The sequence below is a fragment of the Convolutriloba macropyga genome, chromosome 4 (genome assembly GCF_964194025.1).
Source record: "Convolutriloba macropyga chromosome 4, txConMacr16.3, whole genome shotgun sequence".
NCBI lineage: Eukaryota > Metazoa > Xenacoelomorpha > Acoela > Convolutidae > Convolutriloba > Convolutriloba macropyga.
Window position 1 is genome coordinate 51,985,561 of NC_134471.1, and position 19,165 is coordinate 52,004,725.

The following is a 19,165-nucleotide window of genomic DNA, read 5'->3' on the forward strand; positions in this document are numbered from 1 at the left end:
CACAATTTCAAGCAGCTGAACTCAATTGGCGGCAATTTAATACTAAAAGTCTAATGAAAAGTGCGCCGAAACTAGTGTCATTTCTTACTTTAAATCTTAACATTTGTATATGTTAACCTCTAATGTGACTATTTGAAGCCCACTATTGAACTCCTTAGTTCCATAAGCAGGCTGCAATTGATTTGAGCTCTCACTAGTGGTTCGAGAACCAATCTTGCGACGTTTAGACGGTTATGTTTGATTTTTTTAATTGCCGCACAGCGATAGCTGGGTCTATTATTGGCCTTCTCATGGTTTTTATGACTCGAAGAGGAGTATTGGTTTTCTTAAGGTTTTTTTCTACCGGAAGTACTATTCGTTCAGACGATGTTTTGACCTAAAAGCGAAAGTGAGTAAAGTTGCCTTGTGAACTAATTTTTTCTGAGCGAGAGAAGTTTTTTGATCATGCGCTGCGTTTAGTGAATGACTTCTTGACTTTGAAAAGTAGTTTTTGACTGAATGACAAATATAGATATCCTTTTCTAGCCGTTTTTTCGTCTAACTGGCCTAGTTTTTTTGCTTTTACTTTGGTTTTTGTAGTAATGATTTTTATTCGATGCTGCATTGAATTGTAAACCTCGCAAATTAATACCCCAGTGTTTTGCAGAGCCTGGAAATGCGTTTGAAGTTCAAAATTTGCACATATTTCTTGATTTTTTAGTTAGTTTTTGATTTTTTTCTAGTAATTTCTTCAATTTTGGATCTTTCAGCTGTGTTTTTGTCAAAGATCAGTTAACGTAGCAACTTCCCTTTGACAATTCATATACTCAATGCCTCTTTCTAACTGGATTTAATTTTGTTTTTATAAAATTGTACATATGCTAATCCGATTTTGGTAGTTTTTTCCCAATTTTCTGTTTTTTTTGTAATTTGGTTTTAATTACTAGAATTGTCTTTTTGTGCAACATGGTAGACTTTAATTTTGTTTCAATAAAAATCTTTTTTTGGCAATAATTTTTTAGCGTTAAGTTTTTGAAAAACAGTTACTTTTTTTCATAAATGCAGTCTCAAAATATTTTTGAATATTTTATTCTGCAAATTGTTTTAATATTTTGTTTGCTTGAATTCTGTTTTTTCTTTTTTGTTTTGTTCAGGGGATGGATCCTTGTCTCGTTGTTTTTTCAACGTCTCGAACGCTGAACAATGAAATGTATTCGCTTTACTTGATTTTTTGTATTTGATTTCTAACTTTCAAAAAGTTACGTCCTTTTGTTACGGTTTTCCTTACATTGTGTCCATATTCATCACATTTCTGTTTGTATCATTCTGGCTTTGTCCTAGCACCTACATTTATATTCGTTATATTTATTTTTTCAGTTGTTAAAATTTGAATCATTTCAGCTTTTTCTTAGATTTTTCTCATTTCTTTGGTTTGCAATTGTTTTCATTCAACTTAAGGCAGTACTGAGAGTTTGCTAAAAAAACCTTTTCCAAATTTTCCACTTATTACTATTTATTGTATTTTTCTTCCGGCCTTGGTATTACTTTAAAACAATTTTTGGCCTTTGATTATTAATCTTTTGCTTGTCTTTTCTATGATTAATTTAATTTTTGATTCAGTAAGAAATCATGTTGTCTAGAATATATACATAAAGGAAGAATTATATGTTTTTTGTCTAAATTGCAGTGATTAGAGATCTAATTGTGGTGGTTTTTTATTTTTAAATTTGACCATTCTTTTTTGAAAAATTCAGCTTAGTTTCTAAGATTGTTTTCTGCCGTTTGCTTTCGCGAGGTTTTTGATAAAAGAATCATGAATTATTTGAAGACAATTAATAGCACTGTCAGCTTTTTCAGCTGGTCCGTAATTTGACCATCCTCATTATTTTGGACTTTCTAAACGTTACCAAACGTTTTTACTAATATAAAATTTTGCTGCATTTTGTCTCTCGTGGTAACAGTGGGTTAAATTTCACCAATTGTGAGATCAGACCTCAGGAGGTAGTGAGTTAATGATTTAATATAAAAGGCTATGGTTTCAGCTGCAATTAGGGTTTTCTGTGAACTTTTGATGCTTCGAGTTGCTTCCGGAATTCTTTCGGCTATGTTTTTTATTTGTCATGATTTTTGTTACCACCATATGAGGTCACAGCCACTTTTTGTTCATTCGTTCTTGCAATTTCAACTAAAGCGCGTGTGTGACGTCATTTTTTGCTCTTAATTGAGCGAGTTTTTTTATTTATGCGCGTGGTTAAATATTTGGTCACACTTGACTTACCTCACTCTCAAAAATGACTTCCTCACTTTGAAATTGACTTTTTTTAAATTCAAATAGATAAGGTCAAATGGGTGTGTGTGACCTCTAAATGAAAAGACGAATTTACTGTTTTTTTTAAACTGCCGATCTACGAATCTATTGCGGCTATTTTCTGGCAGTCTGCCAGCTATGTTTATCATTTTTTCCGGCACCAGGGTCCTAGGGACTTCCTCCAAGGTGTGATGGTAATTTGTAGAGTTTATAGAGTTAATGGAATGGTTATTAATATATTTTAATGACTCCAGTTTTAGCAATTTTTTGATAAAATTTAAATTTTTTTTGACTTTTCGGAAATTTATTATCATTTTCCAAGTTTAAGGGTCCTAATCAGCCACTGAAAATGTTTAAAACTTGAAATAGTGATACTGGATAGACACTTGAGACAATGAAATGGCTTAAAAGATCTTAATATCTTGAATTTTAGCAAGATCATGTTAAAATATATACATAACTCCAGAGACCAAAATTAGTTTTGAATATTTTCACTGCGAAATCTGAAAGCTTTTTTTTAATTTTGCAATATTTTGCAATTTTTTAATATCTCAGTTTTTTATTTGATTTAATTACTATTTAGATTAGAAAACTAAAAACTGCAGAGACCAATTAAGCTAAAGCTAGCCTCACTAAACCGTGGCTAGCTACTGACCAAGTCAGTCGCGCGCCGATCGCTTGAGAGCAATTCGCCCGACGTTAGTCTGTTATATTTTTATTGCCTAATCTCAATTGTGACAGGCCTGAACGGCTACCAATGAGTTAAGTTTTTTATATTAACTTCTTTGTTCATATGTAACGCTTGCCATGCTCCTGGCACAAAATGTTATCCATAACAATTAGGGAATTTTTAAATTTGTTCCTTTTTTATAATCGTTTATTGTTATTCTAATAATTTATCCGCAATAATGACCAATGTTAATGCCAATGAAGCATACTTTGTTGTAAACGATTATTTCAGATCTAGGTGCTTGGTTTGCTGAATTTTAAATGATTTCTTCAATTTTGTGTATTTTTGCGTTTTGACTGTTGCTTTTCTTTTGCTCTTCTTGCTTAGTCAAAATTAACTGTTCTTTTTTACTTATTACAGAAAAACCTAATTGGCGTCAATTTATAGGCGGCAGCGATTGCTTTCGTTTGTTAAGGTTGAAATGTATTTTGAAAAAAATGCGACTTTTTTCTTGCTGTCCTATTTTTTTTTCCTTATTCACCTATTGCTAATAGTTTCAACTTGGCCTCTAAGAAAGTTTGTAGTAATTAGTCTTTAGTCTGTTAGAATTTTTGAATGCAATTAATTCGTTTGATCGATCTTTCTTCTGGCTCAATTGTTTTTCTTTAAAAATAATAAACAGGTCCGCCTCACTCACGTGCTCAAAGAGTAAAACGTGATCGAAGAGTAAAAATAATTAAAAATATAGCACGACAAGTCACATGTCTTGAAATATAATTCAAAAAACTGATATAATTAATGACATGGACTGACAATCTACATTCTCCCAAAAGACCAGACTATGACAATCAACAGATGTTCTGTTTCCCTGAAACAAGACTTTTCAAGCATTCGTGTTACCTGTTTATCCCCGTTAGAGGAAAAGTCAAATGGGTCAAGAAAAATCGGTCAAGTGAAAAATCGCATAAAAACCCTAGGGCTAATATAGTTGCTTCAAATTTTGTTTGAGAGCAGTTAATAAAGTCTCGAAATTATTCAAATTATACAAAGTTTTTATTAAAAGTTACCTCTCGTTCATTCCTCTCATCCCTACCTCCAAAACTCAAGGTGGTGGATGGTGGACGGTGAAGCACTGGACGGGGTGAGTAAGGCGGACCTGTTATTATTTTTCTTAGGAATACAAATGACTCAGGAGAAAAATTGGTAAAAACGAATAAATCGCATTCAAAAAGACGAAAAGACTAAAAACTAATTAGACAAACTTTCTTGGCGACCAATTTAAAACCATTAGCAACAGGTGAATAAGGAAAATGTGATATATCGAGAAGTAGCGAACTTAGCAACTTAAGTTAAAACTTCGACATATAAAGAAAACTTTCTTACCTGATGTTTGGTGAAGTGAAATTGAATAATGTCTTCTAATTTGAACCGAATCGTCGATTCAAATTTGTTCATACCACAAGTTTATCAATGTACATAAACCATAAATTTGTGAGATAGATTCGACCTTCCCACCATCAAACTCGATCAGTAACCAACTCTCCGACCCTCCCAGTAGATAGCAATGACATGTTCTCAGGTAGGGAGAACAAGGGGTTAAGTGCAAAAAACTGCACTAGTGCTTGCCATATACGGCAAGGGGAAAAACTTGTTCACAACTAAAGTGTAAATTAACACATATCAGTTTATCTATATCTAGACGGATTTGTAAATTTTTATACTGATACGGATTATAAATACCTGTGAAATTTTGTACATTTAGGCCATTTTGAAATCAATTATTAAAATATTAAAATTCTTGTTACTCGTGCTCGAGACCAAGACAATGGTGTCCAGACCACCAAACGACCGAAAAACCTTGGATCTGCAGAATGCTGAATCCTGTACTGCGTGGATCATGTCTTTTGTGGCGAAATGTTGCGCAAAGAAGAAAAAAGATAAAGTCAACAAGGACGGTACGATCGTGGACCTACAGGTAACAAATCTCTTTCTTAGTATATGCGGCCAGGACGCACTTCTTAAACTTAGGAGCCTTATGAGCCCTAAAAAATTGTTAGACACTCCTTTTAAGGAGATCAGACTAGTTATTCAAAATTATATTTCACCTAAGGAGAGAGTAGTAACGGCAGAAAGGGCTAAATTTCTGTCCTATTGTTACTTCGAAAAACTTAAAACAGTAACCAACCCTGAGGAAGAAATGGTGAATATAAAATTTATCTCAGGTTTGAGAGACCCTGAGGCCAAATTAAGACTATTAGACGGCATTAAAACTAAGCCAACGATGTCTCTGTCTAAAATGACAGAAAGCTTACAGTTCAGAATTCAAGCAATGGCTTTTGCGCGTTCCTCAACAGGTAATAGACCAATAGACCATTTGTAATAAAAGAAGAAGTGGGATACAACTTCAAAAAGACCTTCAGAAAACCTAGTGAAAAGTTCACTGGTAATAAAGGCAATGATAACTTGTGTAATAGATGTGGAGGTAAGCCACACAGCAGCAAGCCGTGTCCGGCCTTGAACAAGAAATGTAACACCTGTGAAAAGGTGGGGCGCTTTTCAAAAACATGCAGAAGTAAAACCCAGCCTAAGTCAGGTAAGTCTGACCAGCACAACAACTTCTGCGAGAAAGAGGGTAAGTTGCCTGGTCAAACATTATCCAAAAAAGAGATGGGAATGTACTATACACGGGAAAACGTGTTTAACATGTCGGTGACTTGGGAGTACATTACAGTAAAAAACCATAAAATAAAAATGCAATTGATACCGGTGCTGATAGCACCGTGGTAACATCCTTATTCTGGACTGAGCTTGGCAAACCTCAGTTAATTGGGAAAGTCAGACGTCTTGAGGCCTATGATGGTCATCAACTGACGCTTCTGGGATCACTAACATGTGATGTTGAGTGGAAAGGAAGCAAGTATAGGCAACAACAACTAGCAGTTGTGCAATCCGAGAAAAAATTTAGGCTAATTGGGAGAGACATACTACCCCAAGAAGGCATCAATGCAGTGAGTGATGAAAGACTACCTGCAGCCAAAGGATACAAAGCGCATGTGAAACTCATACCGGGATCACAGCCAATGTTCTGCAAAGCCAGAAAAATACCTCTACCTCTCCAAGACAGGGTCAACGAGAAGCTTGAGACAATGGTACCACAGGGCATTTTGGAGCCAGTACAACCTGGTGGGGTCACAAATACATCACCAGTAGTGTGGCAGCGGAAGAAAAATGGAGCTCTGAGACTATGCGTGGACCTCAAAGTTCACATCAATGGCAAAGTTATGGATGAGGACTATCCAATCCCAGACACAGAGACCATTTTCCATAATCTCCATGGGACCTCTTACTTTGGAAAAATTGACTTATCAGATGCATATTATCAAATTGAGCCGGACGAGGATGCAAAAGAAATATGCACGATCAACACATCGCAAGGATTGTTCGAGATGTGCAGGCTTCCTCAGGGCCTAAAGAACTCTTCATCAATCTTCCAGAATTGAATTGAGTCAACTCTCAAAGGAATAAAGGGTGTGGGCATATTCCAAGACGACGTTCTGGTATATGGAACAACGACGAATCGATACGAGAATTGAATGCTTGCAGTCAAGAGTCGGCTACGTGAAAAAAAATTCACCATCAATGAGAAGAAATCCAACTCAAAACCAGTTTCAAGCTTAAGTTTTCTTGGTTACTCTGTTTCCAAAGAAGGAATAGCACCCGATCCTAAACATGTTGGGAAAATCAAAAATGCAAAACCGCCATCAAATATGAAACAACTCGAGTCCTTTGTCGGCTCAGCAAGTTTTAAAATTCGAAAAGAAGTATTCAGATGGGACAAGGAAGAGCAAAATGCTTTTGAAAACATCAAAAACGAGTTATGTGCTAAACCTCTTTTACAGCTTTACAGCTTGACGAAGGAAGCAACCGTGACAACAGACGCCTCAGAGAAAACTATAGGCGGGCTACTCTCACAGGAAGGACATCCTGTGATCTACGTATCGAGGAAGTTGTCACAAGCCGAACAAAATTACTCCAATATTGAGCAAGAGGCACTTGCAATTGTCTTTGTGGTCACAAGATTGAAAAAATTTCTACTCGGAAGAAGGTTCACTCTACAGACTGGCCACAAACCTCTCAAATATCTCTTCGCCCCAGACGATGAAATTTCGAAAACAGCATCAGCAAGAATTATCAGATGGGCGATAGCGCTGATGGGATTTGACTTCGAATTGAAGTATACACCCGGAGAACAGATCCCCCACGCTGATGGTCTGAGCAGAGTAGACTTTGATGATGACGATGACAATGATCGAGTCTGCTTTGCTCTTGACAAAATCTACTTCGTCCAGTCCGACCTGGTGACCCAGTCAGACATCAAAACTGAGCTGGGATCGAATCGACTCTTTCAAGATGTCATCAAACGAATAAAAAGCGGCATCTGGAAACAGTGCTCAGAAGCAGAGAAAGGGTTTGAACAACAGAAAGACGCCTTGACCATTAACAATGGAATCATCTTTCTAGGAGTTTTGCCTTTCATTCCACCCAAACTAAGACCCATGGTGATGGCCAAAGCTCATGAGACTCACCCAGGCAAAAATGCAACTGAAGCAGCAGTTCGAATGACGGCTTGGTGGCCCGGCATCAGTCAAGATGTTCTTCGATATGTTAGTAAATGTAAGGAATGCCAAGAAAACAGGCCTGGCCTGGGGAAAACAGTATCTACTTGGCCGCAAGCTGAAGTTTGGGAAAGACTCCACATGGACTGGGGCTACGTTAAGGATCAAGGTAATATCTTAGTGATAGTAGACGCGGGATTAAGTTGGATAGAAGCCTTTCCTGTGGGAAATAGAACCTCACAAACAAAGAAGGTGTATTTGAGTCAAATCTTTGCAAGATTTGGGATACCAAGAACATTAGTATCAGACAATGGTCCTGAGTTTGTGAGCAGTGATCTAAAGCAATGGTGTGAATCACTTGAATGAAAAAGATGGAATCCACCATTTACCATCCAAGAGCAAATGGGATTGCTGAACGAGCGGTCCAAACAGTGAAACGGGCTATTCAAGCCTGGAGTCCAAATCTGAATGTGTCATTTGGCGCTTTCCTACAGCGGGCTTTGATGACACATCGGAACACTTCCAAGATGCGGAGCAAAACTCCTGTTGAACTGCTACTGGGACGCAAAATAAGACTGCCAGCAGTCACTGATTTTGATCTGTGTGAACGAGTCCTCTTCAAACCGACGAAAAGTTCACCAACGGTTCCAGCTACTTTCATTATCCGTAAAGGAATGAACACTTCGTTCATCCATCCGGAGAATTCAAACAAGACATTTCTTGTTAGTGACAACCAAATTGCACGGTTGGAACCTGACGACATCAAGACTGAATCAACTGACTCACAGTCTGAGAGCAGTAGGGACGACATAGACGTGGAATCACCCAACTCTACTGAAGAAACCTCAGTAGTTGAAGGGGAACAACCTTTAGTGGCCACTAGAACTTCAAGCAGAAATAAAAAACAACCAGAAAGATTTGGAGAAACTATTCCTACAAACTTGTTAAAAAAATGAGGGAGGATGTGATATATCGAGAAGTAGCAAACTTAGCAACTTAAGTTAAAACTTCGATATATAAAGAAAAATTTCTTACCTGATGTTTGGTGAAGTGAAATTGAATAATGGCTTCTAATTTGAACCGAATTGTCTATTCAAATTTGTTCATACCACAAGTTTATCAATGTACATAAACCATAATTTTGTGAGATAGCTTCGACCATCCCACCACCAAACTCGATCAGTAACCAACTCTTCGACCCTCCCAGTAGATAGCAATGACATGTTCTCAGGTAGGGAGAACAATGTGTTAAGTGCAAAAAACTGCACTAGTACTTGCCATATACGGCAAGGGGAAAACTTGTTCACAACTAAGGTGTAAATTAACACATATCAGTTTATCTATATCTAGACGGATCTGTAAATTTTCATACTTATACGGATTATAAATACCTGTAAAATTTTGTACATTCAGGCCATTTTTAATTCAATTATTAAAATAATAAAATTCTTGTTACTCGTGCTCGAGACCACGACAGAAAAAAGAAAAACAGAGGACAACAAGATTCAAAATTTGCAAGATTCCGATGTGCATCAAGCGGATCAACGGCGGTTAATGTCTCGTCACTTGTAGGCTATGTTGGGGATTACATGCTCTAGGTATGAATATTGTGATGCTAAGCTTTCACCACCAAAACGGAAATGATAACTTTGCTCCTATGAACACTGCGATGAGTAAATTTGTCAATAAATTTGAAATGATAAATTGTTGCCACAAATAAATTAGGATGAGAATTTTTTGCCATGAGCATTGGGATACAAAAGTTTTCTGCCAAAAACGTCCGGCTGAAAAGTTTTTGTCTTAAAGCTTTGAATGACCAATTTTTGTCGTGAACTTTGGAAGTCCCGCTTTTCTGTAGAAAAAAGTCGCCATCAAAATGGGGATGATAAGCTCCCTGTTATTAACCCTGAAATAATCAAGTTTTTTTCATGCACATGATAGACTTGGGCTAATAACCGTGGAACGATACCTTTTTGTCAAAATAATCGAGGCAATAAGCTTTTGACATGGGTATTGGGATGATAAAAAATTGCCATTAACCATGAATTAAAGGACAAGGTTTTGTCGCAAACAGAAATTAGATGATGCTTTTGGTCGTAACAGCGTTATTTTTCAAAAAAACTGCACCAAAAATGTGAAACAATAGTATGATTAATAAAGTAATCGACTCTCATTCTTGCGATAGTATGTAGTGCGATAGTATGTTGTCTGCAGTTTAGGACTGTCGACAAGCAAATCAATGAGCAGAGCAGCCAATCAGAATTTGTGTCTATACATGGCCATACAAAGAGTAGACCCTACACCACAGGTAATAATTTTGCATGACTCATCCTGTGAAATTATCCAAAAGTCTGATTTTCGACCCACTTAAGTTATGTTACAGAGACTCCCGCTGTACCAGGTTTTTTGTTTAAAACTTGTATACAATACTGACGCAAAATTTTTGGTTATCCATTCAAAACAAAACAAAGTTTCAAACAATAACATACAGCAACAGTTCATATCGAAATTCGAAAAACAAAATGCACAAATTTAGCTCAAGCAATTCGCATAGCTTCAGTCTTTGAGCAAACTACGATTTTGGGTTCACAGTAAGCCCTAGTTTTGATAAGAATAACCAAAATTTTATTAAAAAGTGTCGTTAAAATTAGTTTATGACAACAGCTTTACGAGAAAAAAGAAGTAACTGTCTAAGTGTTTTTAACATCTACAAATTGAGCAAACTCCATTTAAAGCACGAAATGAACAACAGATGCTAGTGGACGAAATTAACATCACAAAAAATTTTCGCTTCAGAAATTGTGAGCTGAACAAAATTAGATTTGTCTTCCTAGACATTAGTCTAACTTTCGATATATTAAAACAATTTCTCTCATCGCCAAAATATTTTCAAAACGTTTTTGTGTGGTTGAAATTGTCATAATTCTGTAGGAGAAAAAATGTAGGCCTTACCTATTTCACAGGAGGACATCTGAACTCAGGCTGAGGTGTGCGCTCAAAACTGTCCTGATTAGACCATTTCGAGCGCACACCTGACCAATTTGCGCTCAAAATTACATGACAATTTCGGGCGCTGGAGCGCTCTTGAGTCTGATCAGAGGCGCGAGCGCGCTTGAGTCTGGTCAGAGGCGGATTCGAGCGCACTTGAGTCTGATCATAACCAGTTTGGAGCGCGCTTGAGTCTGACTATAAGAAGCTTCGAGCGCAAATGGTCTGATCAGAAATAATTTCGAAGGCAAGTAGGTCTTAGGTCTTATCAGAGACCATTTCAAGCGCATTATTAATAGCCGCACAGCGATAGATGGGGATAATATTGGCCTTCTCTTGGTTTTGTACAATTCAAAGAATTTGAATTGTATTGGGGCGCTGTGTTTTTTTTTTAAGATGTGTTCACACATTTTTCAATGACTTTGATCTTTCAAAACGGGATAAACAGGTAAAGCCCAGCGGGCATTAAGTTTCATTAGAGGCCCAAAGTGGACGTTAGTAGTCCTTCAAGTGCTTAGAGTGTTGCGGCTGCTCGGATGGGCTCAATTCAAGGTTAAAAGGTCATTTTCAGGAGTTTTTGGGCTCAAAATGGTGCAATTTTTCATGTTTTTTATGATGTTTTTGAGTTTTTTGTTTGATTAGTCTTAGGTTGAAGTTTTTAAAAATTGATGAAGGCCTTTTGTGAAACAAAATTGCCTGTTATGACCATTTTATGAGCTATATGTTTTGGTATTACAAACACAAACACACAAAATGATACCAGTTTTTGCAATTTTTTTCAAGTTTTTTGAAAATTTTTGTCATTTTTTGCCTTTTTCCAGCTTCAGGGGCCAGCAAATCTCCTTTAAGGTTTGATAATAGGGCACTGCATAGTATCTACTAATAATGGAGTGGTTTTAAACATTTCAATGTCTCGAATTTTAGCATTTTTTTAAATAAAATCTGCAAATTTTTTTGAGGTTTCCTAATAAAGTCTGGCAATTTTTGATATTTGTCCATTCTCAAGTGCCAGGAAACCTATTCCACGGTCTGAAAAAAATACTGCATAGTTGTTAGTTTCACTGGAGTTGTTTTCAACAATGTAACCTTTCGAATTTTGAAAATTTTTGATAAAACTTGCAAGTTATTTAATTTTTTCAAAACAATTGTCTCTTATTCAGTTTTTTTTGCCTGAGTAGCCAGATAACCTAATACAGGGTTTGATAGTATGTTATTAAATAGTTGCTAGGGGTAATTGGATGGTTTTCAACATTTTAATAGAACAAATTTCTGTTTTTTGAAATTTAAAATTTTTTAAAATTATTGCCTTTCGATCTTTGAACCAATTAATTTTTTAAGGCTTGGAATTGGTTTACTGGATAGGCTCTAGAGACACTAGAATCATTTCTTAAGAAATGCTTCTGAAGATAATAATATCGCGACTTTCAGCAGCCTTTCATTGAAGTTTGCATTTGATTTCATTTTTTTTTTTAATTTTTTGGTCATTTTCGAGTTAATCGATCTTCAAGGGCCAATTGATTTTTTCAGGCCTTGCAGATATAATACTGCACCAGTTTCAGAAACAAAATTTGGTTTTGAACATATTCTTGAAATAGGTATATTTAAAGGGATCAAATTTTGCCTTAGGGGTAAAAGCTTAAAAGTTTTAGCAATGATTATATATTTGTTTAGTTTGATTGTTTCTCAGTTTTTTTGTGCTAATTTTTGATTTTGTTTGTGTTTTAGCTGGCATCGTTGATTTGATCTGCTGGTCGAGCAGAGTAATTCTAAGTTTTCATTCAATTCTTTGAATTGTATTTCAGGACTTGTCCTGCTATGTTTTTTTATTTTGTCGTCAAGATTTTTGCTACGACCATATGACGTCACAACCACTTCAAATCTGCTTTTTGTTCATTCATTCATGCAATTTTAACTGAATTGCGTGCGTGACGTCAATTTTCACTCTTAATGGGGCGAATTTTTTTGCTCATTCGCGTGGTGAAATTTTTGGCCACACGTGTCCTACCTCATTCTCAAAAATGACTTCCTTACTCTAAAATTGACTTTTACTTTAATTCAAAGAGATAAGGTCAAGTGAATATAAGCCACTATAAATGAAGGTTATTTGAGAGCAGCTATTATCAAACATATTCGTAATCAAATTATAACATCTCAGCCTTCAATTAAATGACTATTTTTTGGTCTGTTTTTTACTGTCCTTTTGAGATTGCAGATCTACAAAGCTATTGCGGCCATTTTCTGACAATCTCTCAGCTTTGTTTTTTTCATTTTGGTTGTATTTTGTTAACTCGGAGATGTTGGCTCTGCCAAGAGGCAAAAAAAAGCAGCGTTCTGATCAGAGACTCTTCTGAAGTCCGATGGCTCGGATCAGAAACAAGAAGTATAGCTGATATCAAATACCGGTCCCCTTTGAGGATTTTATTCAATTGTTGAGCACGCTTGAGTCTGATTAGAGAATTCCAATGCACACTTCAAGCACAGAGAACTGTTGAGCGTGGTTGGGTCTGCTCAGGGGCGCTTTTGGCCTGGAACGGTCTGATCAGGACGATTTCGAGTGCATACCTCAGCCTGGGAAAATTTGAATTTGGTGATATTTCCAGCAAAATGAGTTGGTTTTATGCACAATACAGTCATTGCATATTTCAGTCATTAATAAGTCAGCACAATAAAAGGGAGCGTAACTTCTGCAATACTACATAAATTGGACTCCTTAGAGAGTGTCGCTCATTATTGCAACCAGGCCGAGGCGTCAACGCTAACTAATGCAAAATTATGTAAAATGGCTGTGAATGCTTTCAAGGTACGTAAGATCTACGCCTGAGGCGTTGAAAAAAAGTATTACAGTTCCTTTGCCTAGATACTACATAATTTGGTCTTTCTAAGCGTATATCTTACATATTTTTGCGTTCAAATTTGCGTTGATATAACATAATCTGGCGTTTCTCAGCGTAGATTATACATAATATTGCATTGACATTGGCGTTGATTTCACATTATTTTGACGTTTCTAAACAAACGCCTTACAATAACAACGCTGCGATTTAAGTTTTGATCTGACTTATTTCAGCAATTAATTAAGCGTTGATGTTACAAATAGTCATTAAATAATAAACGCATTTAGTGAATTTTTAGGTTCTATAACCTTCTGTTGAAATTGTTAACAATTGCTCTCAAACGAAGTTTGTAGCAATTATATTAGTCCTGTTGGTCTTTTTTTAATGCGATTTTTTGCTTGACCAATTTTTCGACTGACGCTTTTGACTTTTCGTCCTCAAAAACGGGATAAACAGGTTGCACCCAGTAGGAATTAAGTGCTTTTAGAGCATTTCAGCTCATTCGTCTTTAAGTAAACGATCCACAGAATCTGTTTTGGAGGCCTCATCCCCCTCCGCGCTGTTGCACCCCAACCCCCCCCCCCCCCCCACCCACTGTTGCTCACCCGTCACAAAACGTGCAAATAATTTCATTTTTTTGACATTTCGTTCATTATTCACATCTTTCAAGACGCAGGGGCCCGATAACGTTCTTAAGGGTTTGATAATAATTTACAAAAACATTTTATTTGCCATGGAACAGCTTGCAATTTTTTAAATATGATAAGTTTTAGCAACATTTTTTTGAGAATTTTTCTCATTTTTTTAAAGTTTCCACAGGCTGAACAAACACATAACCAACTCTACGATTTGATTATAGGTTACTGCATAGTTTCTAGATGTAATGGAGTGTTTTTTAAGATTTTAGCACCAGCAATTTTTAAAAGTATTTTCAATTTTTTTGAATCTTTCTGAATTTCTCATCCTTTTTCGGCACCAGAGCCCTAGGGACCTTCTCCAAGATTGGATGATAAGCTGTCGCATAGTTTCTAGTGTTAATGGAATGTTTAAATGTTTTTATTGACATGAGCAATTTTGTGCTAAAATTTAACTTTTTTCATATTTTTGGAAAACTAATATCATGTTCCAAGTTTATGCAGGATCTTCATGAGCCAGTGAAACTACTTGAAGCTTGAAATAAGGATACTGAATAGTTTCTTGAGACAAGGAAATAGTTTTGAAGATTTTAATATCTTGAATTTCAGCAAGAATTAGTTAAAATTTGCGATTTTTCTCAAAATTTTGAAGACTTTTGTCCTTTTCCGAGTTTAACGATCATTACTGGTCAAAGAAGCTTTTCAACTCAAATGAGTAACTAGTCATAACCCCAGAGACAAAAAAATTTCTAAAACTTTTTCAATGCGAAATACGGAAGCTTTTTCCTTAATTTTTGCAGAATTTTTCAAATTTATTAAGTAGTTTTTTTATTTAATTACTAACAAGGCTAAAAAACTACGAGTTGCAGAGTCGAATCGAGCTAAAGCTAGCTTCACTAAACCGTGGCTAGCTACTGACGAAGCCAACAGCTCGTCGGTTGCTTGAGAGCAATTCGCCCAATGTCACTTTATAATTTGTTCTCAAACGAAGTTTGTAGCAATTATATTAGTACTGTCGATCTTTTTTATGCAATTTTTTGCTTGACCAATTTTTTGTCTGACGTTTTCAACTTTTCGTTCTTAAAAACAAGATAAACAGGTTGCGCCAAGCGGGCATTAGGTGCTCTGAGAGCCTTTCAGGTCCTTTTCAACTCAAACTGTTTTGAAGACTTATATTGGAGGTTGAAGACATCCCCACTGTTGAGCCCCCACTATTGCCCTCAACCTCTCCCCATAGCGCTATTCTGCCCGCGCCCCATCCCATTTATGCTCAAACCCCCCGTGGCCACTGACAAACGACCGACCGCTACAAACACGCAATATTATTAATTTTCATTATTTTGTTAGAGCTCTATGAAAAGTATGTTCGTTTTTTGAGTTCTCTCAGCCCTAGGTGTCAAGGAACCTCCTAAGGGCCAAGGGTTTTATGAAAAAATACTGCATTGTTTCTAGTGGTATTGGAATAGTTTCAACATTTTAACATCACGAATTTTAGCATTTTTTGACAAAATATGCAAATTTTTTCAATTTTTTGAAACTTATTTTGCATTATTCACGTCTTTCCAAACGCAGGGGCCAGAGAAGATCTTTATGGGTTTGATAATAAGTTACTGAAAAAGTTTTCTTTGCCGTGGAATAGCTTTCAATTTTTAATATGAAAAAATTCAGCAATTTTTTTTTATAGAACTAGCTTTTTTCAAGTTTTTTGAAAATGTTTGTTGGTTTTTACGTTTCTCCAACCTCAAGAGCCGAGGAACCTCCTCTATGGTTTTATACTAGCTAATTGCATAGTTGCTAGGGTTAGTGAAAAGGTTTCAACAAATCAACATCACGCATATCGCAGGGGCCAGAAACGTCCATAGGGGTTCGATAATATTTTACTGAAAAAATTTGTTTGCCATGAAATAGTTTTGAATTTTTTATTATGAAAAATATTTAGCAGTTTTTTATTTTAAAAAACTTGTATTTTTTTCAAGTCAATTGAAACTGTTTGTCTTTTTTCAAGTTTCGCAAGCCTCAAGAGCCACATAACCACCTCTATGGTTTGATTAGGTTACTGCATAAACCATAGATGTAACGGAATGTTTTTCAAGACTTTAACATCAGTACTTTTTTAAAATATTTGAAATTTTTGAATCTTATTGAAGTATTCTATCGCTTTTCCGGCACAAGGGCCCTAAGGACCTCCATCAAGTTTAGAAGATAAGCTGTCGCATAGTTTCTAGAGTTAAGGGAATGGTTAAAATTTTTTAATGACTCCAGCTTTTGAAATTTTTTTGATAAAACTTAATTTTTTTTCAATTTTTCGGAAAATTATTATCATGTTCTAAGTTTATGGATCTTTCTGAGCCAGTGAAACTATTTAAAACTTGAAATAAGAATACTGGATAGTCTCTTGAGACAATGAAATTGTTTTGGAGATTTTAATATCTTGAGCCTTAGCAACACTTTGTTAGAATTTGCAATTGTTCTCTAAATTTTGAATAAATTTGTCCTTATATGAATTTGACAAACATTACTGGCCAACGCATCTTTTCAACTCAAATGAGTAACTCGTCATAACCCCAGGGACAAAAAAAATTCTAAAACATTTTCAATGCGGAATACGGAAGCTTTTTCTTTAAATTTTGCAGAATTTTTCAAATTTTTTAAATAGTTTTTTGATTTAATTACTAACAAGGCTAAAAAACTAATAGTTCCAGAGTCGAATCGTGCAAAAACTAGTTTCACTAAACCGTGGCTAGCTACTGACAAAGCCAACAGCTCGTCGGTTGCTTGAGAGCAATTCGCCCAATGTCACTTGGTTATAATTTGTTCTCAAACGAAGTTTTTAGCAATTGTATTAGTCCTGTCGATCTTTTTTATGCAATTTTTTGCTTGACCAATTTTTTGTTTGACGTTTTCAACTTTTCGTTCTTAAAAACAAGATAAACAGGTTGCGCCAAGCGGGCATTAGGTGCTCTGAGAGCCTTTCAGGTCCTTTTCAACTCAAACTGTTTTGAAGACTTATATTGGAGGTTGAAGAGATCCCCACTGTTGACCCCCCACTATTGTACTCCCCCACCGCGTATTTTTGCCCGCGCCCCCACCCCAATTATGCTCAACCCACTTTCCCGTCACACCCCTGCCCCCCGTGACTACTGACGAACAACCGATCGGTGTCGACGAGTTGATGAGAGCTAAGCTCGAAATTGAATTCGTTTAAAATTGGGAACCACCTTATTGAAGTAAATTACTTCAAGAGTTCAAGACCGAGCTTCAAAACCCGGTGAGATTGTTCTTGATCACCCCCCCCCCCCCCCCCCCCCCCTCCAACGTCGTACCTCCGGTAGCCCTTTAAAAAAAGCAGTCGAGTACTGCAACAGAAATAGCCACAACGGAAAGGACACTTCAGAGAAAACTTTTGTACTAAAAATTTTTGTCCTAAAAATTCCTAGGCAAGTCATCATTAAAAATGTGGTCGACAACAAGACGATCAAAAGTCTAGCTATCGAAAAAAGGAACCTTCGATTCGGGAAAGCACTATAAATGCAGTTTCGAATATGGGAAAAATGAATTACAATCTAAGAAAAACTGTTGTGAACGATAGTGTTCGTCTGTCAATCCAGTCTCAAGATAATGCTAGCTCACGAGACATCATTGATGACCCTGAACCCATCAGTGATGCAAATACTGATTTGACGCAAAACTTTCAAGACCTGAGTGTAAAAGAGCAATTCCACACAACACCAGGAACCATACTTTTCATCCCCGACACTGTCAAAAAACTCTATAAGGTGCAAGTGTTAGAAAACTCGGAGCATGAAACCAAAATTAGATATAGTGGTTGGGGCTCAGAGCACGACTCGTGGTTTAATGCGAAATCATTTTGGGCCTATTCGAAGCACAAACATAACTTGAAGAATCGCAAAAAATAACAAAAGAAATTTCAGTTAAAATTGACCTACTCCTCGCGTCGTGTGATCAAAACCAGCTCGATGGTAATTTCTTTGAGAACGTTGAACAAACAATACTGAACGAGAACAAAAAAGTGCCCTGTTTTCAGACAATAGTTCGTTCACATGTTCCAACATGTCGTTTCGTTCCGGTCAAGTTTAGAACTAAGTGGTCACAACTGATGACCAGCATCCTGGATGATTGTGCCACAACACCAGATAACGAACTAAATTGGCAGAAATTGTTTTCTGTTTCGAAGTGCATCTTGCGTGCGAGCAACCGAGGAGGTAAAAAGCACAAACGAAATCAGGGTCAGCGGCTCTCCAATCGCATCGATCGATGGAATGCGGGTGAATATGCAAACCTCTGGACAGAAGCCATGGCAATGGAACAAGCGAAGAAAAAATCCACAAACGGAATAGAAGAATTAGCAAGCAGAGGTAAAAGTCTATGTTTGCAAGGTCAATTTGGTCGCGCCGCAAAAATCCTGTCATCTGAGGGACTTGCGCCTAATAGCAGAGCTACTCTGAAAGCACTAGAAGAGCTGCATCCCAAAGAAGCGCCTCCAACTTTGCTCCAACCAGACAATGTTGCTTCGAGTGCGTATCAATTTAGCGATAACATAGTTTTTGAACAATTGAAATCTTTCAGCAAATACACTGCAGCTGGTCCTTCCAAGATGTATCCAGTGCATCTATTGCACGCAGTAGAGTGTACTGCTCCCGACCACTCTGAATCCGCCCTTAAAGCAATAACAAGGTTTGTAAATACAGGAAACAGGGGTAAATTCCCTTCATTTGGTTCAAAAGCCCTCTGCGGTGCATCGCTCACCGCTCTATCCAAAAAGAAAGGAGGAGTACGCCCAATAGCTGTCAGAGAAATCCTGAGGCGCCTTATTGCTAAATGTTTAGTGAAAGAAGCAAAATCAGAAGCAATTGAGTTGTTCGATTCCATTCAGCTAGGGGTTGGAGTCAGCGGAGGTGCGGAAGCAAAATCCACTCTGCGAAAATCACCTACGAAAAGATCCTCAACGCTGACTCTAATGAAGGAGTGCTTCAGATTGATTTCCGAAATGCCTTTAATTCGGTTAAGCGTTCACACTTACTGCAAGCATCATGCGATTTCATACCAGGTATTGAAGCCTTCACATAGTTTTGCTACTCTCAGCAGGTGCCACTACTGTCTAATAACGCCAGTCT

General features: G+C 36.8%; 1 protein-coding gene across 1 annotated transcript in view; it reads left to right on the plus strand.

Moving 5' to 3' along the window:
- LOC142338496 (uncharacterized) overlaps positions 1 to 19,165 on the plus strand; it is a 94,082-nt gene that overhangs the window by 34,003 nt on the left and 40,914 nt on the right. The window contains exon 9 of the mRNA XM_075388276.1: positions 9,793 to 9,881. Coding sequence (XP_075244391.1) covers positions 9,793 to 9,881 — 89 coding nt within the window. The remainder of the gene's footprint in view (positions 1 to 9,792; positions 9,882 to 19,165) is intronic.